Source organism: Pezoporus flaviventris, unplaced genomic scaffold (assembly GCF_033815535.1).
Source record: "Pezoporus flaviventris isolate CSIRO_AGI_PZ_B2104156 unplaced genomic scaffold, CSIRO_AGI_Pfla_v1 ptg000078l, whole genome shotgun sequence".
NCBI lineage: Eukaryota > Metazoa > Chordata > Aves > Psittaciformes > Psittacidae > Pezoporus > Pezoporus flaviventris.
Window position 1 is genome coordinate 16,005,107 of NW_026892626.1, and position 27,921 is coordinate 16,033,027.

A 27,921-nucleotide genomic window follows, 5' to 3' on the forward strand; every position below is an offset into this window, starting at 1 on the left:
TTATTCCAGCACCCATCTGGGAAAGGGGGAACTCAACAGAAGTATTTTCACTCTGGATAGAAGTAATTTCAGGAGTGGGTTAAATACATCAGCAAATCACAGCTTAAAAGCTCTTGACGTCAGAAATAGCTGGGAGATAAGTTAGATATGCCGAAGGGCTCTGCAAATTCCCAAAGTCCCAACACTCCATGCATTTGTTATCCTTTTTCTCCAGTCCAATTCCATTCCCTCTGACCTGTGGTTCAGTAGGGTATTCACAGACACCAAAATGTGAATACACCCATCGCAGTGCTCAGCATGGCAGTTACCTGTCTGCAGATGATTTTAAGGCAGAGAAACAAGAGATACTACTTGGAATCTCTACTATATATAACACTGAAGTAAATACGATTTCAAGAGCCAGAATTCACCCAATTTTTCTGACATCAGACCTTTAGCTTACATTCACTCAATTCCAAACCCAAATGTTGTGGATTCCCTTCCCATTAACACTAAAGAAGCCTTTTTGAACAAGGAGGTATCACTACTATGACTTACACTCGTAGAACAGGACAACTGCGTTTTCATTCCAAGCTTAAACTGAAGTTCCCACATGCTTATAAAATGTCTACAAGTCTGGAAAAGAAAACCAAAGCGCGTCAGCTTCAAGGATAGCTAGAACTCAATGGTCTTTACAAGTGATACAGAACAAGGCTTCCCTGTAAGCCTCTCCATCACCACAAGCCTGAATCAAACTGCAGTTTCTTGCTGTGCTGAATTCTGCACTAGTGTGGTTAAAAAGTGATGTTAAAGCAACAGCACAACCCATGCCCAGTTAATTTCCACATGCAGTCTGGAGAGCTTCCTTTTTCTTTTGCTCTTGAGGAAAACAGAGCATTTCAAAAGATGTTTCCTTTTCAATGAACTATTCGGGGCATACACCCTATGGCCCAGAAGATGCAAAACCACTGACCACAGGGACTGGGTTTTCTGCTGTAGTGGCTTTGGGGGATGCAATCCAGACTGTGTTTGGGATGTGAGGAAGTAAAGTCAGGACCATGGTAGAAGAAGAGTTCAGACTCACAGCAGCAGTGGCCTGGAGTTGAAGATAATTAAAAAGGCAACTCTCTTCAATGGGTTTTTAACCTTTATTTTAAGGAGGAAAAAAGACAAGGGAGAGCTTTTAATACAGCGTCCTGGAAACTCGAGACGCAATTAGAGGAATAGATTGTAACACATACGAATTTAATTTGCCATTTTGTGAAGTAAACAAGAGATGGAAACTTCCAATTGATAAGAACATTTGCATTTTGGTTTAGTGTAACCATTAGAGGGAGGAAATGGGCAGATCTCTGCAGAGGACAAAAATGCAAACATCTGAAAAGGTCAAAGAAAACGCTGTTCTTTCTAATTCACTCATCCAAAAATGCCATTTTGCTCCAAATAATAAACTGTGTCTAGAAAGAACGCATCAACTTCAGGGAAGAGAGATTGCATCCAAGCGAAATACTTCTTTACCTACTACATCTTACCTCCAAAAGCAAAAACTACTGCAGGAGAAAGATAATATAAGGTTTATCTATGAAAGAAAAAGACACACATTTTATTTTCTTCATAATCAGTTGGGAAAGAACCATCTACCATTGAAAAAGCCAACCATGGCTGAAACTGCCCATTAGTGAGGACATTCAGGGACACATAATACTCCTGGAGTATTCCAGTGGTCAATAATACTTGAAGTTAATAGTGTGGTTTAACACGGCCCTTTATTCCTAAATGGGCTCTTGTACATTCTTACAAGGGAATCGGGAAGTAAAGTGTAAAATACAAAAGCTATTCCAAACACCTAAGTCCATTGGATTTTCCATTGTTTCTTATGTTTCTAAAAGCACCATTTCGGATTATGAGCTTAACCCATCTGAATTGCTTCCCTACACAACAGCCAGCGTAAAGGGCTGGTGCCCACCAGGATGGGATGCTGCCAATGCTAAGTCCTTCCAGCTGTGACAGAGGTGAGCACAGCTGGAACAGGGAGCAGCCTGCAGCCCCATGCAGTCACTGGAGGGAGGGGATTGTGCATTATCTCTGCATTACTCCAGAACAATAATCGATTGTTTTCCCCACATACAGATGAACAAACCTTCCATTTAACTACTTGCTGTTAAATTGTATTAGCATGCATAACAGTGGCCGTATCCTCAACAAAAAAAAACACCCCAAAACAAGACAAGAGGATTTTGCATGGGGGAAGGGGAGTAAACAAGTAAACCATGCTCTGCCAGCTTTATCTATCTACGCTGTGAATTGGGTAGCCTTGGGGATTTTTGCCCGCTGCGCTTAGTGTCCTTGACAACAAGCCAGTTTGAATTTTGGCCTTTAACTTGACAAAAATGACTTACTGAAGAGGAAGGCATCAAGCTATTACAGCCCTGTGGAGAGATTCTCTCTAAACCAGCATGCGTGCGTATTCTGCCAATTCACCCAGAGCATCGTCAAACGTATCCTCCGCCTCCTGTACCCTCAAATATCCCTAGTGTAGCTGCCAGTTTGTAAGGGAATAGTTGTAAGAAATACAACATCTCTGCTACGTGCTCCCGTTGAGTTTTAAGACTTTCACAAAGAAAGACTGAGATGGAAAACGGGGGGAAAAAGATCCCCAGGGATTGCAGGAATGACTGCATTTCCCTTCAAAGAGGTGTGAAATAAAGTTTAAAAGCATGTAACCAGCATCTGAACCTGTTATGGAGCTACTGGCTCTCCTTTGGCAAATATATGTGCAGGTTTCTTCTACTACATTAATACTTAAATAAATCTATTGCAAATGGATATATATACTGATAAACAAGCTCTAGCAAAGCTTGTTTAAGAAATCACTGCTCTCTCTCTCTCCTGTTTGTCCTCTCCCAAAATCAACTCGCAACAGAAAGCAACATAACAGATAACGTAAGAGATAACAGCTCGAGTTACTGCAGCAGTATCTGCAGGAACTCAGATGTAAGCACCTGAAACATCACAGTCAGATGCAGTGCATCTTCCTCACCACCAGCCGTAACACAAGCACTGTCAACTACCTGTATGCTTAACTTCAGGCTTTCCAGTATACATCCTAAAGGAGGTGAGATGATACCAAGGTAAATAAAGCTGGAAGTTGATCAACTGTAGTGGTGTCCTCACAGTCAAAAGAGGACTCATATATGAGGACTCTATGTGAGACCTCAACACAGCCATACCCTAAAACCCGAACAGACCACAACAGGAGGAACAACGTGGTGCTTGTCAACAAGAACCTCCAGACTCAAGATCTCACTGACCACAACGTAACAAAAAAGATTCAATTCCTAATTTAGGGGGAAAAATGGCCGGTGGAACTGCCCCTTTCAGCCCCTGCCTTTTACTGTTCTCTCCACTCAAGTCTTAAAGGAGTTTCTCTGCTGTGTACACACCTAAACTTCACAAGTACTACGCTGACCGATCAAACTGCGTCTGTTCCAAACCGCTGCCCTATCACACTACCTCAACCAATGTGGCCCAAACCAGCCGGGCAGCCGAGCAAGTATTTAATGCTGGAACCATAAATAGCAGCAAGTAATCCAACCAGATTAATCCCACTTTAAGTGTGTCAACCGGGCTTGCTTGGAGCTGGGCAGCAATCCAGGTAAACCTCCAACACACACACACGCATGGGTGGTATTTCCATGCAGCAATTCTTCATGTATCGACCCACCAAGCACACCTCCAGCCAGCTACAGACACAACCAAGGGGTCTCTCATTCATCTTTACTTCCAGTTGCAGCTTTAAAAGCTTCCCAGTTGCTGTCGGGAAGAGGTCAGCTACCTGCCACACTTAACATCATGTGTAAAATCCACTTCCTCGCTGAGGAACTGGAAACACAAAGTAGGATGCTGCAAAATGTGATAAAGCCACTGAAGGAAACGAAGAGAAAACTGGTCTTGGACGGGTGGGTCGTATGGAATGAAAAAAGAAGAAATCATTAAATAACTGCACAACCACATCCCAAATAGCATTTCTTTCTATGAAGACATTCAATTTGAGAAAAGAAAGTTTCAAGTTGGGAATAAAGCAGTTATTGTTTCTCCTTTCCCTGCCTGAGGGGGATATTCAAACAAACTCCTTTTGGAGATTTAATTTACTTCCACCAGGACAATGGTGCTGGCACCGTCCTGACTTACTGGGAGAAACAAAAAAGGAGCCTCACTACCCATAGCCTGCCCAGAGGAAAAGGCTGCTCTTTGGATTCCCACTCCAGCAGCCCGAAGATGCCAGCTGGCCGGCTGCAAAGACTGCGCTCGAACCTCCCCCTCAGGAAAGCAGGATGATTTGGTTTGTTCAAGTCCTTATAGTTATATGCCCCAAGCCTCTTCACCATCCCTATCCAAGGGGCTTGAGCAGCCCCAGACATACCTTCACCAAACACTACTACTTCATAACACAAATGGGGAAGAGAAGCGGGGAGAGATTAAGCGCCTCGGCTCAGCGTCGCACAGGGAATCTGTAGTGAAGTTCCAGCCCGGCACTCCAAACACCAGGCAGCCTGCTCCCAGAAGACATAGAGTAGAGAAAACCCTTACAAGAAGACAATAACAAGACACAGATTTCGCCATGCTCCCAGATTACCACGCAAAATATATTTGGAGCAACTTACTGCCGCTTCCCACCGTGTTCCCCATTGCATGAAACCGGCTCAGTATTAAGTTCCAAATGCCAAGGTTGGGCTGAGCAGCCGCTGTTTGCCTTGCACCAGTGCTCTGAGGCTGTAACCCACAGCCCTTCTCATGTACAACCATAAAGCTACAGACAGCCTATGAAGGATTTACAATGCCTGATATTGAGATCTCGACACAGATCTTCATTGTTTCTGAACACTGGACATAAAACTGCCCAGGTCACCAGTATTAGTGTTGCTATTGATCACTCAGTTAACTCTGCTGCAATGATTAATGCATTAGTCAGGGAAGGCAAGCAAAACGTACTGATGTTTGTGACACATTTTAACCCGCGCTTTTGTAACAATCCTATGTGAACTCTGCTTTTAAGGCAACATAATATTCTGTTTTCTACTTGAAGTAACTGTATTCTTTGGTGTATTCCTTAAATTACAAATGCACGTCTGCAAAAAGGCCCAAAGCCACCCATTTCCCAGCTACCAACTGGTCAGTTTTGGCAACAGGACTTCCCTAACCTGTGCAGAACACAGTGAACTGAAAGTGCTGTTCTGGATACTCACCTGCATCACCTCTTTCCCTTGCTTTGCCACTGCTGAGCACCTTCCCTACAGGAATCAAATCTGTCACCTACAGATCTGGTTCTTTCCCTCAGCGCACAGAAATCGCCTGCTTCCTTCTCATCCTCCTCCCTGATGGGGAGGAGGATGCGCTCTCCTCACACATGGAAGAGCTCTTGCCCATACCCTCCTTCCAAAATCCCAACAACAGCCAGGTCTGCCGAGGAGGAATGCCTTTTATGTTCTTGAGTACTCTGGACTGCAGCTTAGTGAGGTGCTTGGAGACACTTGTATTCTCCTGTTGTACCAACTCTGGCTTTTCTGTTAGAGACTGGTTTTTCCATCTGACCTCATACACAAGATCCTCTCTGCCTCCACCTATGGAGGGATCCATAAAGGTTAAAGCAATGCCTTTTCCTTTCCAATCTCTTAGTTCCACAATGGCACCAGAAGCCAGCCAGCTTTTACCACCTCAACAGAGACCCTGCTGAAACAGCCAATGATGAAGCCACAACACAACTTGTAGCTTTCTGGGTGGAAAAGTTCCATCTTTAGTCCACTCCTTCACAGTCTCTTCCCAATTCCATCTGCAACCTTGGCCTGCAAGCTACATGGAACGGGAGCATCTCTACTACCCAGCACAATGAGACAGCAGGTTCCACGAGCACTCCAGGGTGATATAACAGCATGAGCAAGATGTGTGTAAGCCTTGGAGATGATGAACCCTTTGGAACTTCCCCAGGGAGCAGCGACTGCAGCAGCAAACAAAGGTTTCAGAGAAGCACATCAGTGCAAAGGGACACACGTGCTCCACAAAGGTCCCCTGGCCTGTGGATCGTGTTCCTCCCTGATGCAGGGGATCCTGAGCACACACGTTCACAATATCACTGCATTATTTCCGTCTCTGTTTGGGTAATTCCACCACTGCTGCGCTACCCTGAGGGCAGCGCAAAGAAACCACACACTTAATGATAAGTTTTACCTTACTTTGCCTCGAACTGCTCCAAGCAGCAAGAGACGTGGCCAGGGATCTCTCTAGCTCCTGCATCACCAGCAGTGGTGAAAGCTTCAATGGGAATAAGAAGAACAGGAGAAATGGAGATAGGATGAGAGATCAGCATGGTTGAGAGCCACGTGACACAGAGTCATTCCACCCCTGGCGGTGTTCAAGGCCAGGTTGGACAGAGCCTTGGGTGCCATGGTTTACTGTGAGGTGTCCCTGCCCATGGCAGGGGGTTGGAACTGGATGATTTAAGGTCCTTTCCAACCCAAACCATTCTCTGATTCTATGATTTTAAGCTGTCATCCAACTTCCTTCCTGAGGTTGGGGTTTTTTTAGTGTTTCTAAAGAAGATGCATCATTTGCCATTTTGTTTCATTACCATTTCTATCAGGATAGGACTGACACCGCTCTGTGTAAGCTGGAAGAGAATATCCCACAATCATCAGAGGATCCAAAGCTTTTAGAGATATCCACATAAATAATCCCAACATGCTGCTAATACAAATACATGAGGAAAATACAATGATGCCTTTACGAAAAAAGCAAGAGAGATTCTACCACTGCTCCCTTCCCATTTGCAAAGTAAATGGGATCTTCTGCCTAAAGAGGTATCTACACCGCTATTTTCAGCAGGGTAAAACATAAATGGTTTCTAATCACAGGACACACAATGCAGGTAGTAAATCATAACAAAAGAGCTCCTTCTGCCTTGATTTAAACCTGCCCCAACCTCCCCACAGCAAACCAGATGAGAAAACAAAAGGCACGCTTAGCTAGAGCTCTTTGAAACAGGTAAGTCAGCACACTGGTCTCCAGCGAAGCCAAGAACACGGCGTTGCCTAACGATTCAGAAGCAAAACCTCTCCCAAAGCAATTTATTTTTTGATTAAATACAGCAATTTCTGTCACACCACCCATTCCCGCTCGTAAAAAATGTGTCGGAGCAAGCAGATTGCTTCAGTGCAGCTCAAAAAAGTGGAGGAAGGAGAAAAATCATCCGCAGAGTTGCTCAATAAAGTGAAACTTCAGCCTCTTCCATACGACATTCTCGAGCGCACGCTAAAAGCAACAAAGCATTTGGATGCAGCATTCAGCCTCTCCAACGTAACCCAACAGCTTCTCTCTGTTATTTAAATGCTGTCCTCCAGCTCAGAACTGAGACCACGGCCTCACTTACTTCCCTCACATTCTTATTGACTGACTGGCATAGGAATAAGCCACATGAATGACCGAGCTGACATTTCGCACCCAGCACCACAAAACTCGTTTCACATCAAGCATCGTCCATCCAACCTAACACTATTTTCAGCCTTCTCATGGCCAAGAAAAGGATTTTCAGCTTTACATGATCCTCCCCAACCCTGGTCTTCCAAAGCACAGAATCAAATGAAGGATTAAAAGCAAACCAGGACTTTTTGGGGAAGAGCTGCTTCTGACTGATTGCCAGAAGCAAGTTAACCTGTAACTGAAGTTTAACTAATGCTGTTTTTGCAATATTTGGCACTGTTTTATGCAGAAACAGCTCTATGTGATCAATGGCAGTGACCAGGGGCAGCAACGTGGCTCCTTGAGCCCAAACCATCTCCACCATCCACTTGTTGCCTCTGACAGACTGGATTGCACCTTGTTCATTAACAATTCATACCACAGCCTCAAGAAGCAGAAACTGGGTCTCTTCCCATTAAAACATCGACCGGAGCAGCTCCTAGGAGGCTGAATCCACATCTTTTAGGGTGCAACACAAATGGGCTTATCCATAGGTGCACTCTCACTGAGGCCTCGTCGCACATACTACGGTTGGAGTCACCTCTCGCTCGGGGAAGGGACTTTGGAAGTTGAAGGCAGGATTTGCCTTCAAGTTGTGAGGAAGGAGGAAGAACAGCTAAAAAAGCACCAAAAGAGAAGCTGAAAGCAAGTAAACGCACGTTGTCTCATTAGCAACCGAGTTCTCCTCCTCTGCACATGGGAAGTGGGGGGGAGTTTATTAACTACAGTGAAGCAAGGGGAATGATGAAAGGCTTTGGTGAAAACCAGGCTGGGAGAGAGGTGGCCATCCCCTAGGGATCCTCCTGGGGAAAGAGAGGCCAGGAAAGGGCAAGGGTGGTCTGGGTTGCTGGAACTGGGGGGGGACATAAGGTTTTCCTCCAGGGAAGGTGCAGAACAGACCCCAGGAAGGAGCAAGGTGCTGACTAGGGGAGACATAATGTTCAATGACATGGGAGGTGCAGAGGAGACCCCAGGAAGGGGTAGGGTGGTCTGCCTTGCTGCAACAGAGGGAACACAAGGTTTCTCACATGGAAGGAGCAGAGGAAACCCCAGGAAGGTGTAATGTGCTGGAATGGGGGGAGACACAAGGAATCCCCCCGAAAGGAAGGTGCAGAAAAGACCCCAGGAAGGAGCAAAGCACTTTGGCTTGCTGGAACAGAGGGGACACAAGGTTTCCCCATAGGGATGGTGCAGAAGAGACCCCAGGAAGGAGCAAAGTGCTCTGCCTTGCTGCAATATGGGGGACACAATGAGCCCCCTTACATAGAAGGTACAGAGGAGACCCCAGGAAGGAATAATGTGCTCTGCCTTGCCAGAATGGGGGGAACACAAGGAATCCCCATAGGAATGGTGCAGAAGAGACCCCAGGAAGGAGCAAAGTGCTCTGCCTTACTGGAATAAGGGGGACACAATGAACCCCCTACACAGAAGGTACAGAGGAGACCCCGGGAAGGAGTAATGTGTTCTGCCTTGCTACAATGGGGGGGACACAAAGAATCCCCATAGGGATGGTGCAGAAGAGACCCCAGGAAGGGGCAGGTTGTTCTGCCTCGCTGGAACAGAGGGGACACAAGGTCTCCCCATAGGGGTGGTGCAGAAGAGACCCCACGAAGGAGCAAAGTCCTTTGGCTTGCTGGAATGGGGGGGGGACACACGGTTCTCCCACATGGATGGTGCAGAGGAGACACCAGGAAGGAGCACGGTGCTCTGGGTTGCTAGAATAGGGGGGACACAAGGAATCTCCCCCAAAAGAAGGTACAGAGGAGCTCTCAGGAAGGAGTTATATGCTCTGCCTTGCTGGAATGGGGGGGAACACAAGGAAGGTGCAGAAAAGACCTCAGGAAGGAGCAGAGTGCTCGGGGCGGGGGGACACACACAAAAGGAATCCCCACATGGAAGGTATAAAGGAGACCCCAGGAAGGAACAAGGCGCTCTGCCTTGCTGGAATAGGGGAGGGACACACTGAAGGTGCAGAGGAGACCCCATAAAGGAGCAGGGTGCTCCGGCCTGGGGGAAGGAGAGGGTAAGGCAAGCGGGTTGACACCTCCCCTCACGCCGCTGCCCCACTCTCCTTGGGCCCGGTCTCCCCTCCCTTCACGCCGACAGGCCGTCCGGCCTGTCGGCGTGAAGGGAGGGGAGACCGGGCCCCACACACACACAGACACCATCGCCGCCCCGTTACCTGTGAGGCGGATCTTGATGCTGGAACCGTTCCGGCGGGTCCCGGGATTCGACATCGCGCTGGGAAGAGGAAGAAGAAGGAGGAGGAGGAGGAGGAGGAGGAAGAGGAGAAGGAAGCGGTCTCAACCGGTAGCCCCTCGGCCCCCCGCCATGCGGGCCCGGCCGCTCCCCTCAGACACCACCGCCACCGCCGCCGCCGCCACCGCCCGGCCCGGGGAGCGCGCTGGGCACGCCCCCGCCCCACGCACGGCGGACGGCGGTGACGTCAACGCGCGGCACGGAGAAGACGAAGGGAGGCGCCATGTTGGGAAGGGCATGGGGGGCGCCATGTTGGGAAGGTCGGGGGGGGGGTAGGAGCTGTGTGAGAGGGGATGGCGCCCTCTGGTGGGGGGGAGGTGGAAGGGGAGATGGGATGGAGGGGTGGTGCATGGGGTGATGGGGGGGTATTGGGGTGACATAGCTATGGCATTGAGGGTATATAGGGGTGACATAGCTATGGCATGGAGGGTATATAGGGGTGACATGGAAGGTGGCATTGGGGTGACACAGTTATGGCATGGAGGGTATATGGGGGTGACATGGAAGGTGGCATTGGGGTGACACAGTTATGGCATGGAGGGTATATGGAGGTGACATGGCTGTGGGATGGAGGGTGGCATGGAGCATAGGCAGGGGTGCAAGGAAGGTGGCAAAGGGGTTCCTGGGGGTGACATGGAAAGGGGCATCAGGGTGACATAGTTATGGCATGGAGGGTATAAGGGGGTGCATTGGGGTGACATGGATGTGGGACGGAGGGTGGCATAGAGCATATGTAGAGGTGCAAGGAAGGTGACATAGGGGTTCCTGGGGGTGACATAGTTATGGCATGGAGGGTATATGGGGGTGTATTGGGGTGACATGGCTGTGGGATGGAGGATGACAAGGAGCATGTAAGGGTGCATGGAAAGTGGCATAGGGGTGCCTGGAGGTGACCTGCTAAGTGGCATTCAGGGAGGCATGGAGGGTGAATAGGGGTGCCTGGGGGTGACATGCAAGGCAGGAAATGCACCATTAGGCATAGAAATGCTTTCAAAGAGACCCTGCCTCACCTGCATGAATTAACTGGGACCCGATTTGGGGCACAGAGGCCACCACAGGCACCAGCAGCACCTTTCCTAGCTCTCCAGCACTGTGGGGACCGAGAAGCTTCCTCTGGGGCCAGGACATGGGATGCTTTCATTAGGAAAGCTCCTTTCCTTGGGCATCTCCAGAGGGAGGTTTTGCTGCTCTGGGGAAGCAGCATCTCCCCTCGCTGGTCCCCATGGATACCCCAGACCAGCCCATTGGGAGAAGCAGGTGGCTGCAATCCCCAACCACCTCCTCCCCTCCCTTGCCCTGCAGCACAGGACATCAGCCATGCACCACAGCTCTTATGAAAAGGGGATGTTTTTGTCTCCAGTGCATTCAGGGCTACAGGGATGCTATTTTATTGCAGCTTGAGGACATGATGGTGGGAGCAGCTTTGGCCCCAAGGCTCCACACAACACCCTCTATTACAGGCTTATGCCAGCACAAGCAAGAAAGCGGGGCAAGCATCAAATGCCTCTGCGCTTCCCCTTTTTTAGCTTGCTTTTAGTCAGCAGAGCATCATCAAACAGCAACTCAGGGTCAGCACTATCCCTTGGAAAAGCCCTCTGGGATGCTCCATGCTGGACCACGGTCCAAAGGCAGGGCAGGCACACCAAGCCCAGCTCCGGTCCACATCTCCATTTACGCTGAGGAAGCACCTGCCTCAGATTCCTTTTACTTAGTGAAATCTGACCATTTCCAGATGCTGCATCAGCCAAGGGAAGATGCTCAGAGTCCTCCATGTTAACCCAGGGGCACACACAAAGCATTTCCACAGGCACTGGGTTCAGGTGCATGTTCAGGCATTGCTTTATCACAGCTTTAAGTGCATCATTTTGGATCCAAGAAGGGGAAAAAGAAGCAGGAAGCACTTTGTGATTCATCAGTTCCAGTGTTTAAGATTAACTAAGTGATACCCAGCTCTGGCGCACACAGGCAGGGCTGTGCATGCCTTGCAGGGCATAGAACACAACCAGGCTTTAACCACCTCCCTTTTCCCTAGGTGGTCTGGAGGAGACACAGGGCACCAGAGCTTGCTGCAAGCTGGCCCCAAGAGCCACACCACCTCCATCCTCACCTCCTGCTCAGCCTGCAGCTAGAGACCAAAGAGAGGTCTCCTCTCAGCAAGGACCAGTGACCTGCAAGGGAAACCTGCAATATGAGTCCTCAACATTAAAGGACAGCTCCAGGCAGAGCCAGATCATTGGCCTTCAGGCTAGTGGATAGCATCTGGGAAGCTGAAGTGGGAGGAGAACTGCTCCTGCTGCAAGAGCTGGCTCCGATGCAGGCTTCCTGCCCAAGCACTTACACAGCATCCAACCCCCAATACTTCAGGGAGGCTGGAGTAGCACACAGGGATGACCACAACCCACCTGCTCCTGCCTGATTTCCTTCTCTGCTATAAGCATCCCCTCTCCCATGGAGGTGATTTCACCTGCAGAAGGGTGAGCACCTCTTGAACAGCTTTTCAAAGCAGCTTCGGCCATGCCAAGTCAAGCCTAGAAGATCCCAGCTGGATGTGCTGCTATCCCTCTGCTCTCCAAGCAGCTTAATGCAGAAAGCTTTTGGCTGCACCTACCCCCAGAAACCATGCCCAGGAGCTCCAATAGATTAAGACACTACGGAAAGAGTCTATACAGCTTGCAACAGCAACTTGAGAACAAAACCAAAACCAACTCAATGGCAAGAAGTACAAAGCCAGAAGTGCAATTTATTGATGAGTCTCACAGTAGAAAGACTCAGCATCTTTGCTCCTCTCAAGTTCGATGCCCAACACCTCCACCCACCAGCTCAGAGCCATGTAGTGCTTCATCTTAGAAGGTGAAGCTCTCCTTCTCTGCTGAGGGATCATACAGTCCACCTCGGACTATGAGAGTCCAGACTCAACGCAGGTCTGAATCTACCTAGGAGGAAGTCAATTGCCATCAGTTAAAGGTTCTGCATCTTAAACCTAAGCTTTTTACACCAGAGCTTGCCTGAACCTTCCTACAGCAGTTTCCTTGCTTTAAGAAATTCCCTGCTGCTCTAACAAGCTGTTGAGATCAGCTTGACTCTAGCAGGACCCCTGGAGACCAGACCCAGTCCTCCTGTTTGTTACAGCACACTGGAGCTGCAGTGTCCCTGCATCTCACACAGAGAGCAGCCAAGTCTACAGGCTCAGACATTAAAGGCAGAAGGAAAGAGTGGCTGGAGTGGCAGAACTCACTCTAATTAAATAGCCTGCTTGGAACAGCAAGAGGCCAGGACTGCTTTGGAGATATTGCCCTGGCATCCAGCCCCTCGGGCAGGTGCTATGTGTAGGGGAGCTTCCTCCATACCCTCACACAGGGACATCCCATAAACCCTGTTCTGGGCAGGGGACCAGAACAGACACTGGATGATCTTAAGGTCCTGTCCAACCTTAACTATTCTATGACTGTACTTGCTCCCTGCTGCTGCAGTTCATACCCAGACTAAGCCTTAGCTCCAAGATCCGCCAGAGTACTAAGCCTCTTCCCTCACGTTTCCCCATCTGCAAGACGAAGGCTGGGAGCACACACAGCATCTGTGGCAGTCATGGGACTCCTGCAACTGCTCCATGGTGTCCTATTCCCTTTTTCCATACGTCTGTCTGCATGAGAAGGGTCAAGTAATCCAAATGCAACCTGAGTATGGTTATCAGCCGAGTAGGAGGCTTCCATTCATAGTGACAAGCCAGCTCAGCTCTGAAGAAGGAAACTTCTCCACATTTGGTATTCACATCAGCAACTGCAATAGCTCCAGCTGATGCCAGTTTGAATTCCAGCAGCAAGATACTATCAAGGCACCCCTATCTGCTGTGCAACTCCTCAGCTGACAACTCGGAGCTTTTAGAGACCTTTAAAAGCAACTGGCACAAGCTGCAAGGACTACTCCAGTCATGTAGAGGTCCCTTCCAAGAACTTATCCTTAAAGCCTGTGCTTCATTTCAGTGTACAACAGCTTCCTATTTCCAGGTGAGAGACAGCAAGAGCTCACATACCTCCCCAGAGAAGTATTTCTCGATGATGTTCAGGGCAACTTGGCAGACAATTTTGTTGTCATGGATCTGCAAGGCTTCCAACTTCTCCAGACCATCAAGCTTCTCCACCAGCAGACACAACCTCTCTGTCTCTCCCAGCTTCTCAGCTGCCTATAACGTCAGATAAGACAAGCAGGGAAATACACCCTTACCTCAGTAACAGGTTTGAGATGGTCTTTACTGTAAGAGGAGTCAAAGGGAAACAGTCCCTGCCTGATCCCAGGGATGTGACTACTGCATCTACAGAACACCAGTCCCTGCTGGGATTACTGATGGTTAGCCAGACCCTACCCAGTCCCTCAATCCACACATGGAGAAGCAGCAGATGTGACCTGCCACCCACTACTTCATTTGCAGAAGTCACTGCCCTGATTTAAATGTGCTACAAGAAACAGGCTTTCAATTACATAGACATCAGCTGGCAGGGAGCAGAGCTGAAATACCCCCAGGACCACTTGACTCCTCTGCAGTTGCATTTCTGCAGGGCCCTCACTTCCATCCAGCTCGGGGATTAACACAAAATCCCTCTGCCTTTCCAGAAGGAGAAACTAAAGTCATAGAGGTGAAGAGGAGCACTTTGGGAACTGCATCTTCTCAAGGTCTTTAGACAACCCAAGAGTGTCCAAGAACATATTGGACAACTTGAAGCCTACCTCTTACTCATGCAAGAGCAGCAGCTGCTGTTTAACCACACAACATGAGCATTCAGCTCACACCTTGCTGCTCTTTTGGAGAAGGAATGCAAGAGATGGGAATCTTACCAGGAAGAGATTTGAAATGGTATCCAGGATAACCAGGATGGTTTTGCTGTCCTTGGCCAAAAGGAGATTGAGCAGAGGTTTGAGGACCCCAGACTGGACAAGCTCCACTATCTGCTCCACAGTTCCTCCTGTTGTGAAGTTGGCTACTGCCCATACAGCTTCCTTCTGAGCACTGAAGTTCCCCTGGAAGAGCAGCACAGCGAGGACACCCCTGAGCTTCAGCATTGCCCTAAGATCAGTGCAAGGTGAGGGAAACCATTTCCCTTCCATTCAGCTTGGACTGATCCACCTTCCCCAGCTCCTTGAGCAGTGGGTGAACACTTGGCAGAGCTGCCAAAGAGCAGCTCTGATCTATGCTTTCATGCATGTGGACAAGTCCAAGCTCTTCCCAGGATCTCCACAGCTTTGAAAGACATGCTTGGGTATATGAACAAGTGCTTCACAAGTGAGGCATCACAAACCCCAGCTACATACAACACTGCACCCATCCCTTACCTTATCGAGCAGCTCCACCAGAGGAGGCAACAACCCACAGGTCATGAGTTGCTGGATCTGCCAGCAAGGCCCTGCTGCGATGTTACTGAGCATCCAGGCTGCTTCCTTCTGTATGGTTGGCTTTGCATGTTGCAGGAGATGGGGCAGGACAGCCAAGACACCAGCATCGATAGCTGCCTGGGTCTGCTCGTTAGTCCCTGTGACCACATTCCCAACGGTGCGGAGAGCTGGAGTCTAGACAGAGATTAAGGGAGATAAGGAGAATCCTTACCTCAAGGGATACATGCCAGAAAGTCCAGAGAGATTCCTCACTAACTGCTTGATCCTTCAAATAAGGAGAGCATTGTCCTCCTGGTTTTGCTGTAAGCAGCCTTAAAGTTTCTATCCAGAAAGCTGGAACAGGGCAGTGGCTTGACAAACAAGCCATTAATGCAGTGTGATGACAGCAGACCACACTTGCCACATATAAGCAAGAGACATGCCTTCCCTCTCCTTACATGTTCCTACATTAAGGGACCAGAGGCTGGAGATTGCCAATTGTTTCCTACCAAAATGATCAGCTCTGGGCTGGCCATGAGTTCCACCAGCCGTGGGAGAATCCCTGTATCCACCACAACTTGGATGCGGTCGTTGGAGCCATCGGTCAGAAAGGAAGTGGCCCAGCAGGAGTCGGAGATGATTTCATTGTCCTCATGTTCCAGGAGGCAGATGAGGGCTGGCAGCATCTTCTGCACTGCATCCAGAGGGGGATAGGGGTTCTTGTGCCTACAGAAGTTTGAGAGTGTCCACGTGATGTTCCTCAGGAACCAAACCTGAAACACAGAGGTGCAAGATCCCGGTTGCAGTAACAAGTGAGGAAGAGGTAGCACCATGCTGCTGGTCCCTGCACCTAAGAAGTGTTACCCAGGAGCCAGAAGCAGCCTCCTTAAAGGCTGAGGCTCATTTGAAGAGGGAGTATAAAACAGGTAAGTGACTAAGACACTGGATTCACCTTCTTCTTCCCCAGTATTAAGTTCCAGTAACTTCAGCTCTGGCTCTGCGACAAGCTACTACAACAAAGGTGCCAAACAACTTATCTGCTGGGTCCTTGGACAAATTACAGGACATTCTTCAGACACAATCAGGAATTTGCTGTTTAATATTAGCACCAATAAGTATTATCAGCTCATTGTTCTAGAGAGGGACATCAAGGATTTGATGAAGTTCATCCCAGTAAGGATGCTCCAGGAGAGCCACGGGGCTATGTTCAAAGCATTGAAGCTATAAGGCATCTATAGCTTGTATATAGCTGAGAGGTGAGGTCATTAACAACAGTTGGGGACAGGGTGTCACCCATCATACAAACAGCTTGTTGTTTATAAGGCATCACCACAATTCACCCATTCCCCAAGTGATTAAGAGCTGTTAGGTCAAGAAAATGCAGGTTATTTACTGGAGTTGCAGGAGACACCAGAGCCAGCAAGGGAGGAAGCGCGTTGCAGTTGATAAGAGCATCTCTGTACAGAGGACCATCACCTGTGCAGATGAAAAAGTGTTGTTTACTGTATCTGCCCATGTCAAAAGCCAGTTAACAAACAGCAACGCAGGCACGGGCCAGGGCTGGGTGACCAGGCTCACTCACCAGCCACACACCATCAAGCCCTTTCAGGTAGACTGGAGTGCCCTCATGGCTGGTTTGTGGCAGGTTAACCATCCTGTTCTCCCTACTGACAGCATAAGTGGCTTAGACCAGCCCAGCAGAATGGAGTATTGCACTTGCCCTTGGCCAAAATCTTCTTGCAGACTAACACAGGGTCTCAAAGGCTACCAGGGACTGCAAGGTTTAATAGGGGCAGCAGCTTGCAGACAAAGCTGCAAGGAGACAAGGCTACCTTGAAGAGCACCAATACTTTCAGGTCCCCAGCACAGCCTATGCAGTGACTCTCTGCATGCCCATAACCCAGGCCTGGAGACCTCTCCTTACCTGCAATGTTGCCCAGAGCCCACACAGACTGCTCACTGATGTGCATGTGTGGGGAGGACAGCAGGGAGATGAAGGCTGGGAGGGCACCTCCCTCCACCACTGCCTTGGTGTGTTCCGAGGTGCCAGCAGCGATGTTAGTCAGTGCCCAGGCAGCTTCAAACTGCAGAGGAGCATTGTCAGCATAGGTGAGGAATTCAACCAGCCTGGGGATGATCCCCAGCTCGATGATCTCACTGATAGGGGGGTCCTTCCTCCTGGACAGCAGTCTCCTGCAGGAAAAGGACACAGCACTGAGAATCCCTGTGTGGTTCCAGGATAGATCAATACCCTGTGGCCAGGACCAAGGTTGTGGCTTGCAAGGGAAGCATCACCTGTAAGAGATGCTAGTTCAGCATCCCATGTCAGCAAACCCTCCAGCAGAGGAGTTGCCATAGAGAAGCTTCTGCAGAAGACACATCTAAGACAACGCTGAAGCAACAGCAGGGTTATTAGAGGAAAGGATACGTGAAGCGTTGCACTCAGAGCGCAATACTTCAAATGTACTTTTGGAACCATGACAACATTATTCCACGCTTCCTGCTGTGCAGGAGTTTAAGACAGGGAAAAAGCAGCACCTGCTATTTGTTCTCTTAGAGCCTGCCTTTGCTGCTCCCTGGCTCAGGGGCCCTGCACAGGCCAGAGCTCGCATTTAAAATGAGGCTTCCCAAGTGACCTAGCTGTCACTTGCCCCTTTCAGGTTGGACAAGGCAGACTCTTCCCCAGTTAACAGCTTGGAAGCAAAGCTTTTTTATTTGCTCACCATGAGCAGAACATCCCCACAGCCATTGGGAATAGCACTGGTCCCCTGGGAATAGCACATGGGCCGATTGCTGATGTGGCAGCTCAAGCCAGCACCAGCAGTGATGCAGCCTCTCCTGAACCCTCCACAGACATCCCTGCTGCAAGCTGGGCGATAGTGGCACCCTGTGATCCTTCCTACCCTCCTGGGTAGGGACAGCCCTGCTCAGCATGGACCCTTCCAGAGCCAGGGTCCCCGGTCTTTGACCTGCCCACACATTTGGCACTTGATTTCTTGTGGGATCCAATGTGATCCTGCACAGGCACAGGACCCACAGCCAGTCCCTTGCTTGGGTCCAACCACACAGGTCCACAGTGCTGCCCAGGAATGTGATGGAGCCAGGCAAGGCACAAAGCAGGCACCGGGTGAGGTTCCTCAGGGCAGCTGGGCTTAGCAGGCACCTTCCCCTTTGTCATCTCTTCAAGCAGGAAGAAACACCTTCTGCCAGTGGAACCCGCTGCAGCCCCACCAGCCGCCTCCCTCCCAGCACAGGGCAGCCCAGCAGCATACCTGGTGGCCTGCGTGGCCTGCAGCTGCAGCTCACTGTCACTCCCATTCACACCTTGAAGGATTTCCTCCAAGGAGAGGAGAATGATCTGTGGCACAGGGATGATTCAGAGTCAGAAAGCAAGCCAGGGCTCCCCCAACTTTAATCTCCAGAGGCAATCAGCTGTCTAGACCCAGGTCAGTCACCACTTCATATCTAAGCAATGTCTACTCTTTATGCAATGCAGTTTCGAGATGAGGCAGGGGAAGAGAATCCACAAAAGCCTTCAAGGCAACTAATGCTTATAATCAAGCACAGGGGAAGAGTCACTGACACACCATAACGGGTCTATGGGCTCAGTAATTACCCCTCACTGCACAGGGAGCCAGACAGGAGCTCCACCAGCTCCCAGCAGCACCAGCCTGTTCTACCTGCCATCAAGGGAAGCCACACAGGACATCATCTCCATGCAAAATAACATGGTCAGGCAGTGTAAAACACTCCCAGCACAGCACGGAGATCAGGAATGGCACTGGCTATTTAACCCAGATCATCTGGTCTAACTCGCACAAGCTGCAGCAGTGATCCTGCCTGGGTGCAGAGCACCCAGTACTCACCTCATGTCTTTCATCTTCTCTTGTAGAGAGATTCCTCTCCATCTCCATTTCATTTTGTTCAATGTTCCTGCGCTTCAAGATCTGCTCATCCTTCTTGGCCTTCCGCAGCTCAACTGTCACCTCCACTCTCTGCCTCCGCAGGGCCTGGAGGGAAGGAGATGGGCATCAGCCCACTGGTATCTGCATCACCCAAGGAGCTTATCTCTGCTCAGCTCTGTAACCCCCTTCCTCAAGCTTCCTACACAAGAAGTGCGGAGAACCACCATCTACTCTTGGGCAGCTCCCTGCTATGGCCTGGGGGGGTTATAGAGGAGATGGGACAGAGTAAAACCTCTCCCTTAGTGCTTCCCAAGGACACGAGCTGCTGGATGAACCAGTGGGTGCATTTGAAAGTAGATTTGTTGAACCTTAAAGGCAAACCCTCATCTCCTCTAATGGCTTAAAGCAAGCTGACAGATCCTGTGGTCTGACATCCCATACTAGATAACAGGGATAACTGCTGCAGAGAGCTCAGCAGGCTGGAGCTGAACCAGCTCCAGTCACCCACCCAAAGCTCATGTTCCCCACACTCCTTGCAGCCCAGCCAGCTCCACACCACATCCCAAAGCTGGCCGAGCATCCCCAGTGCAGAGCCACCATGCACGGGTAGGTTTGGGGACAACTGCCCCTCAGAAGCCTTTCCATCACCTCCTGGCTATAGGCAAACCCCCAGTGGGCTCTGCTGTTGTCTGAAGGGGGTGCTGGAGGTGGCTACTTACAGTGGGGTCCTTGCCTTTGTTCTTGAACTTCCTCAGCCTCTCATTGTGCTTGATCAAAAGCGACATCTTGGCAGGTTGGAGCAGCCAGCCAAAAGCCTTCTTGTGCTGCTGGGGTTCAGGACAGAGCAGGGTCAGGTCACAACTGCACAGCAGCCTCCACCTCAATCCACAGTGGGGTCTGGGACCCCTATCTCCCACCAACAGCCTGCACCACACATCCCCTCCCACCAGCAATGGAGAGGCTGGGGGTTCCCTGCACTAAGCTGAGCTCAGAAGGATCCTCACATACTGCAGCCGAGCTGAACTAAATGCAAGCACTTAATACCAGGCTATAAGAATTACAGCTGCTGCTGTAGTCCATGGGGAAACCTCCTCTCCCCACTGCTTTCCATGGTTATAGTAACACCACCTCCCTCCTGTCCTGCCCCAGGGCTATCAGACATACAGCTCAAGCCTGGCAAAGGCCTTTTGCCTCCAAGGACATCTTAAGGTCTGATTTAAGGACAAGCAGCCATATCCAAGCCTACTCTCTCACCCCAGAGCCCCACTAGGAAAGACACGAGGTCACATGCAGTGGCATGAAGTGACCAAGTTCAACCAAGCAGAGTTCTCCTGGAAACCCAGCTTCTGGTAAGGTGAAAAACATTAAATAGGAGCAAGTAAAGATTAATTCCTAAGCCTCTCCCAGTAAGAATCACAGAGCTACTCACAAATAAAGCCCAGAGCAGGCACTCAGACAGCTTTCATCAGCAAAAGCAAGCCTTCCACCCTTCAGAAGAGAGAGGGTTTGCAGAGCAGCCACCACCAAGGCCTCCCTAAAGCCAGGCTGTGCATAAACACACTCAAGGACTGATCACACACAGCTGCTGCCTCTTCACCTTCCCTCCAGGCTTCCAGCCAACACCTCTGGCTCAGAGCAGCCTCCAAGTGCTCCCCTTAGCCCATCTTGTTAAGGTTTTGGTGTTTTTTTTTGTCCTCTTTCCTGCACCAGCAGCAAGGCTGGATCCCAGCAGCATCAGCTCTTTAATCCAACACCCCCAGGCACCAAGCTGCAGCCATCCCCCAGCTCACAGAGGGGATGAGCACCTCTTGGCTCAAGCTGATGACACCCCACAGCATTAAGTCCTCAAGTTCTGCTTCACCCTCCATTCCTCTATTTCCCCTCCAACAAAGGACAGCAACATCCTAAACAGCCTCTTCTTTTTGGGGAGTTTCCTCCACCCCTATCTCAGCAGAGGTGCACCATGCTGACACCAGCCAAACAGCCAGGAAATCCCACCAGCAGCCCAACACCCATCATAGGATAGAAAGGAACAGACAACCCCAAAGAGGAACATAAACCACTCACCCCAACACCCTCATGCCCCATCATACCCTCAGCTGCCTCTTTTATTGCCCCTAAGGAGCCATACACCCTCCCTTCCCAGGACACTCATGTTATCTCCAGCTGCTCCCTTGCCATGCCCAACTGGATGCACCTGGAGGAGAATGGATGGTGCTGGAACACGCTGCTCACCTTCCCATACCTCTGTGGCCAGACCCTTTGTGGAGATGCACCCATTCAATGTCCTGTGATGCTGGGGACAGAGACCCTCAATGGCAAGGGGTAGGAAATAGGTGATCTCTAAGGTCCCTTCCAACCCAAACCATTCCATGATTCTATGATTCAACAGCAATCACACACCAATCCTGGGGCTGCTTGCAGAGCCTGTCCTCCTGCCCAAGCCACTGCTCCATCCCATAGGGACAACAGCATCCCTGCCCTCGAAACAACCCCTCACAGTGGGGCTTGGCTACAGCACTGTGGGTAGTTCTGGGGACTCAGAAGTGCTGAAGGCAGCTGGGTTGTGCAAACCCTTCCAAGCCATCCCCCTTGTTAGCAAAACCCTGTAAACCCCACTCCATGTGTGCAGAGCATGGAAATACCTATGGAAATCCACTGTGTAATAGCAGGGCTGCTTTAAGTCCTGGATTCCAATCTCAGGCTCCTACCAGTTCTCCCTTTAAGGCAAATGGAATAAGTCGTGTGAAGCTTCATGCAGAAGCTGATGGTGGGAGGTTTGAGAGAAGACCTTTGCCTGAATCTGTTCTTTGTGGGCATTACAAAGCCAGTTGTGCTACTCCCAGATGCTGCATCTTCAAGCTTCAAGCGCCCCTGGTTGCATGATCTTCTTTCTTGGCTGCTTTAAGGCAGGAAAATTACATTTCAATTGCTTTTTAATTCATCTTAATCTGGTGCAAAAGTTACTGTGCACCCTCTTCGTTTGGTTCTCCTAATTCCTGATCACCCAACGCTAAGTGAAAGCAGGCCTGGCTCAAGCTGAAATAAGTGAACCCTTGCAACCTTTCATAGTGATTTAACTACACTGGCTTAAAATCACACCCTAAGACAAGTGGGGGCAGCCCCTGGCATTTCCTTCCCTCCTTGCCCAAGGAGCTGCAGGGTACGAGTGTGCAACAGGGCTGTGAGACATTTATTGTTATCCTGGGCTGCTCTTTCTCTCTCTGCCCTTTGCATTCCCTCTCTACCTGCCAAGCACAATCTCCATCGTGTTCACTCCTCTGTCACTGCCAGGGAGAGCTAAAGAGGCATCGGTTGATTAGCAACCCCCATCCTTGGCCTTTGCTTCAGTCCCTGATGGCATGAAAGGTGGCACCACGAGTGCTCAGCCCCACTAGCAGGCAGAGGATGAGTTGTGCTCATTTCGACCCATGCTCAGGACACGAGCAGATCGATATGTGCCGAATGGCAAAGAGAAGAACCTGGAGGGGAAAAAGAACCCTGTTTCAGTTCCAGCATAATAAAAGGGTATCACAGCTAATGGAGAGGAAAGGAGATAACCCCCTAAATCTACATGACAGTGTCCCCTGAGCTCAGCCTTGTGTGCTGAAGCTGAAAATCCACACAGTGACAGGTATGAAAAGCCATGGTTCCAGCCCAGAGGTTTTCTCTGTGGCTGCTCTCTCCCACCCTGGCACCCTTTGTCCCAACATGCTCCCACCGGGACACTGCAGCTTTGGTGCATGGTGGCAGATTTGAAAGCACCACTTCTAAGCCCTGAGACAAAAGCATTGATTTTTCCTCCTCTGTTTTTTTTTCATGTCTCTTTAATAGGTTTACCCTTGCTGCATAATGGTCAGGGGAGATGTCAGTGTGTGGCATCACTGTGATGGGGTTAGATGAGGCAGGGGCAGCCCAGGCTCCACCAGTAGGTGGTTGCAGCAATCCCTGTGTGAAAGGAGAACCTCAGCTGGCAGAGGTAGGGATTCCTGCCAGCAGCCCCCTGCCTGTCTGCTCTCAGTGTATTTGCTCCATCAGCTCTAATGCAATCCATTAAATTAACATCAACACATTAATTTCACTTATTAGTTACACTTCCACCAAGGAAATAACCATGTGGACTCCTGAACTAGCTGCTGAGCTAATGAGGGGTAATTCCCAAGTGTGGCAGGGATGGAGCCTGGAAATTCCTCCTTTTCCAGTTGGGATGCAGTGGCTCCTGGTGGGGGGGCAGACATCAGGCAGCTGGTGACCTCCCCACGGCCAGCCATTAGACTCATTTCAGTGCTATTGTTCATGCAGCAGGCACGGGTGTGAGCTGAGATCAGAGCTGCATTGTACCAGGCACTGAACAAGCACATAATAAGTGACAGCCCCCGTCTGTCACAGTCTATCTAATCAGGACATGCAGAAGGTGGGAGAAGGGATTTATTGGTAGCCCTGTCTTAGTGCTGAGCCAGAGGCAAAGCTCAGCATCGCAGCTGGATTTTCCGAGGCTCAAGGTGCAGCTTGTTGTTTCTCCTAATTTAGTGTTGCAGCCTCAAAAACAGTGCTCCTGCTTTTCTCTCCCTCCTCTGCTTTGCTTTTCTCTTGCTCCCCTGCTTTTCTTCCCCAGTTCCTCTGTAGCCAGGGAGCCATGGGGCTGCATCAGTCCAGATAGCTCATTTGAAGGGAAAGCAACCCATGGAAATAAAGAAAGAAGTATGGTTTTCCATCAGTCCTGTTGAAACAGCCATGGGATTGCTATTGCTGGTAGACAAGGAGGAGAGGTGTCCCTGAGGGAGGGAAGCAGCATCACATAATGCATTACCCAGCATCACATTGTGCATTGCCAGCACTTACGGCAGGCTGGGCCAAACTGGTCCTCAGTCCAGTGCCTCATCCCTGTGGTCAGTACAGGAGTGACCCAGGGCTCTATGGTGGGGTAGCACCAAGAGGAGGGAAGCCTGTTTTAAAGGCAGCTTAATTTGCTCCCCAAAACCTGGGAATGTGGCCTGTTGAAGTGGGTTGGATAAATACGAACCCTGCTGTGCTGTGGGACATCTCCAATCCCATAATCCTTGTGCAAGTTTGCCGCTCAAGTTATTTGGTTGAGCAAACAGACTGTTCATGCCTAATACTTCCATGAGGTTACGTGGACCAGAAAGCTCGTCCTTCTGTGTGGCGCTTCCCAACGCAAAGTGTTCTTCAGTGCCTTTTTCCAGCCAAGAAATGGGATCACTCACTCACAAATGTAGATGCTGAAAAGGAAAAGAAGAAAAAGTCACACTGATATTGTACAGAAGAGATCTCTATTTATTAATAGAGGAAAGAAATTCCATTCTCCTTAATTCCCAGGGAATTCCCTTGCAGGAAGACAGCTTGTAAAGCAGGGAACACCACGAAGTGTAACTCCAAGCGATTATCCCATCAGCTGGACTGGAGTCAGTGGAAGCTCCCATGGAGCCCAGGGAGCCTTGGGAAGGAGAAGAGCATCTGGGCTGGAGCTGGAGTTCTGGGAGCGTTTTCCCACTTGGCAAATGCAGCTGTTGACGTTCCTCGGGCAGTGTAAGAGGATGCCCCAGAAAGCCAGGGTTTGTAACTCCACACTGAACGTTAAGGAGCTAATTTTAACTTCTAAGCCATGGAGGGATTAGAGGAGCAGTTTTTGGAATTACTTACAAATAACAGCAGACTTAATCACAGCTCTTTATTAAAGCCATTTCCTCTGTCAGCGAAGGGACTCCCATTGATGCAGCTGTAGCAACTCTCACCACCAGGGCCAAAAATCCTACTTTTCATTCTTCTTCCTAATGGAAAAGTATTCTTTTAGTCCCTGAATCTGTAACTCGAAGAACTGGAACACAGGAATCTGAAGTGAATTTGGGGATGAGACATGTCAGAGTGAGGGAGAAACCTTGGAATTACTGAAAAAGCCACATGATTTTGTATAAATCATGTGTGATCTTGCTCCATGGCACCCAGTGGGAGAAAGGTGCTCTCTAAAGGAGTGAAGTAGCTTGTAAAGTATCTAAGGAAGAGAAACTCCACGAAAACACCAGGAAAGCCACAGAAATCATGGGGTCTGGAGCCTCTGGATGCCACTCTGGTGTCAGGGAGTCCATGGAAACCTTAATCGGCTGCGGAGATGAGCTCTCCCATTCTCCTGCTGCCATTTCCTTGGTGGGGAGGGCATCTGGATACTCACCTCACTCCAGAGCATCTGATTATCACAGCTGAGGACAACATTCCAACAGAAGTGGGCTTCTTTTTGCTTAGAATATGTATTCAGGGGGCTTTGTTTGGAAGCCATGCTTAGGAAATGCTAACAAGAGGATTCAACATGCACATTCCACCTGATCTTAGGAGCTGAAGATAGCTTTGTTGTACTGGAAGGGACAGATCCAAGGAAGGTGCTGGGATGGCGCTGGGATTCAAGGCCTTTTTGTGGGTTGAGGCTGGCCCACTCCCATTGCCAAGGCCTGGGAGATGATCCCTGTCCAGGATGAGGCTGTGGCTCCCAATGGTCTCTGGCTAAGCCTAAGGATTTGGTTGGAGAAGCAAGGTAGGATGGACAGGAGGGGACAGGCAGGTGCCATTACCTGTTACTCCCCAGTCCCTTCCAGATCTGGGCAGAGACCCGTTTATGGACTGTTAACACCCCTCTGCTGCTGGCAGACCAGCCAAACCCCGGTGGGACACTTGGCTTCACCCTCTGTCCATCTGGTCCACCTAGGGCAGAGACAACACAGCTCTTTGTCGCTCCATGAGCTCAAGTGGCCGAAGTCTGTGCCATGGCTTAGACATTCTCAACCTTGCCAACAGTCTGATACCACATACCAGAGGTTTCAAGGGATCTTTTTCCTCTCTTTTTCCTTTAAAAAACACCCCTTCAGAAGTTCTGGGGCTGTTAGCTTTGCCTCCATCATTCCTTGCATTAAAAGAGTGCTACGATTGAAAAGCAGAGCGCTGAGAAGTTAAGGCACCAGAAAGGCAGACTTGAACTTGCCTTTCATGCACGTACACTTCCCCGTGGAGTTTTTGATCATACAACTGCACAGACTGTCTCCTGCAGGACCTGTGACTCACGGGGCACCCACTGGGATCTGACAGTACTTGACATTGTCCCTGTCAGACCCTCAGAGCCTCACAAGCCCTTGTTTGGTTAAGAGACTGGTTGTGTCTCTGCACAGCCAAACCTCTCTGATACACTGATCCTCCCCAAACAAGCACAGACAACAGCTGAGAACGAGGATGCAGCTTTCAGCACAGAACCACCATTATTCTTGAAATGACTAATAAATGCAAACCCATCTTGCAGGCCTTTAAATAACCCTGCGATCCTGCAGCAGTTTTCTGCTCTGGATACCATTCCTCCCCTAACCATTAAAGATCAGTTTGCTGCTGCTGCTGCTACTGAAATGCAACCCTGAAAGGCAGCATCTGAACCGAGCTCCTTGTCACTACAGCACAAAGGTTGTGCTGCCCTCCTCCACTTACAACCTCCTTCTCTGTGACTAGGAATGCCACTGTGTTTAGCCTGGGATCCCTGGCAGCACACTAAGAGGGAGAGACCAAAGCCTTTCTTCCATGTTGTCTGTATTATATGGGCTGGTTTGCCCCTTATCTGGACACCACTCTCCAATGTGAAACATACTTTTGCTCCCCATCCCTTCAGGTGACAAGGCTGGACTCTGGACTCAGTCTCACTTGAAGGTGATGAAGAAATCCGTGTCAGGGCAAGAAACTGTCAGGCAAACATCCTGCTTAGCAGACAACTCCCTCCCCATGACCCACTGTGTGCAGAGCTTGCTGTGCAGTGCTCCCAGGACACATCTCTGCACAATGGCTCCTTCCTTTTCTAAGAGAACCTTCAAAAACCTCCTTAATAATGGTTGCAATGGGATGTGGTTGGATGAACCTGGGACAATCCAGGCTGTCACAGCAGCATTTACAGAGCAGTGATGTGCTGGAGACCAGCGTGGCCAGGCGTGATACAGAACAGGGCTATGGGAACTGCCAAGGAGAGTTCATTAAACTCAGCAACAGGCATCCTACTTATCAGGAAGCAATTTGGCTCAGTCCTACCCATTGCTGATGTGTCCAGGGGCTGAGTGAGCTCGCAGCTATTTAAGGTTTGCCATTTTGACCTGCCTCACTTCATAGAGGGATCTGGTTGCTCCCTTTGCAGCTCGCTCCTCCTATGCAGGCAACACAGCCATTTGAGCACGTTACACACGAGTGAACAGGTCAGAAGCCAGTATTTATCTGATGCCTTTCACATCTATTTGTGTGAGAACTGGTGACAACCTTCACTCACAGATTCAAGGGCTGAAATTATTACCTACAAATGCCCAGAAAACATGACTTGCTCCGGATACATTCCTCAGAAGTTAATCACAATTCCCAATATTCACTCAGACTCAGGCTGGCCAGGGTTTCTGTGGTATTATTCTGCTCCTGACGGGACATGCTGAGTTCTTAGAATCAGCTTTTCAATGTGAATAGTCAGGTACAAATTCAAGAGGTGGGTGTAACGTGAACGCTCTCATTTTCACCTCAAAGCAGCTGTTTTATCTTCATCTGCCTGCTCTATTCCAAGTGTATTCACCTGAAACACCCACAATGGCAATACTGCAGGGTAGCCACATCGCAGACTCCAGCTGAGGCAAATAGAGCAGGGAAATACTTGAAGCTGATAAAGAAGTTGTCTTTCAGGGCAGTTGAGCAACTGGAACAAGCATGACTGTGACACAACCACAGCCTTTTCCTCTCTGTTTGCAGTTAAGACACAGAAACACAGGGCTTAGGAATTACTTTCAAATACAACCTTCGTTCCATCACCAACGTGGCTGCTCCTGCCAAGGATTCAGCCTGTGGTTTATCTGCCAAAGATCAGCTCCTCTCCCTGATGAAATCCATC

The 27,921-nt window shown here is 49.6% G+C and overlaps 2 protein-coding genes and 1 long non-coding RNA gene across 8 annotated transcripts in view; all 3 read right to left on the reverse strand.

Moving 5' to 3' along the window:
- The window catches only part of SMURF1 (SMAD specific E3 ubiquitin protein ligase 1), a 46,498-nt gene extending 36,593 nt beyond the window's left edge, over nt 1-9,905 (reverse strand). The window contains exon 1 of one of the 5 annotated variants that reach the window (XM_061473656.1): nt 9,674-9,905. In XM_061473656.1, the coding sequence (XP_061329640.1) occupies nt 9,674-9,728 (55 nt within the window). In that variant the 5' untranslated portion in view covers nt 9,729-9,905. Of the gene's footprint in view, nt 1-4,643; nt 5,027-9,673 lie in introns of those variants that run through there. The other 4 variants (XM_061473652.1, XM_061473653.1, XM_061473655.1 and 1 more) reach the window with 4 other exon arrangements.
- Nucleotides 9,906-12,470: 2,565 nt separating this feature from the next.
- KPNA7 (karyopherin subunit alpha 7) lies at nt 12,471-19,811 on the reverse strand. The gene is made up of 9 exons (XM_061473460.1): nt 19,739-19,811; nt 18,981-19,124; nt 18,387-18,472; nt 17,039-17,307; nt 16,508-16,590; nt 15,624-15,887; nt 15,076-15,309; nt 14,581-14,763; nt 12,471-13,930 (listed from the first exon to the last, which is right to left on the reverse strand). Exons 1-9 carry the CDS (start codon nt 19,802-19,804, stop codon nt 13,745-13,747), a joined length of 1,515 nt encoding a protein of 504 aa, XP_061329444.1. The 5' UTR covers nt 19,805-19,811; the 3' UTR covers nt 12,471-13,744.
- Nucleotides 19,812-23,072: 3,261 nt separating this feature from the next.
- On the reverse strand, nt 23,073-27,699 carry LOC133279598 (uncharacterized). 2 transcript variants are annotated; one of them, XR_009746920.1, is made up of 2 exons: nt 27,158-27,699; nt 23,073-24,259 (listed from the first exon to the last, which is right to left on the reverse strand). It is a non-coding gene; the product is annotated as an uncharacterized LOC133279598 (long non-coding RNA). The 2 variants fall into 2 exon arrangements; XR_009746921.1 differs by lacking the exon at nt 27,158-27,699 and adding an exon at nt 25,601-26,485.
- Nucleotides 27,700-27,921: the final 222 nt, after the last annotated feature.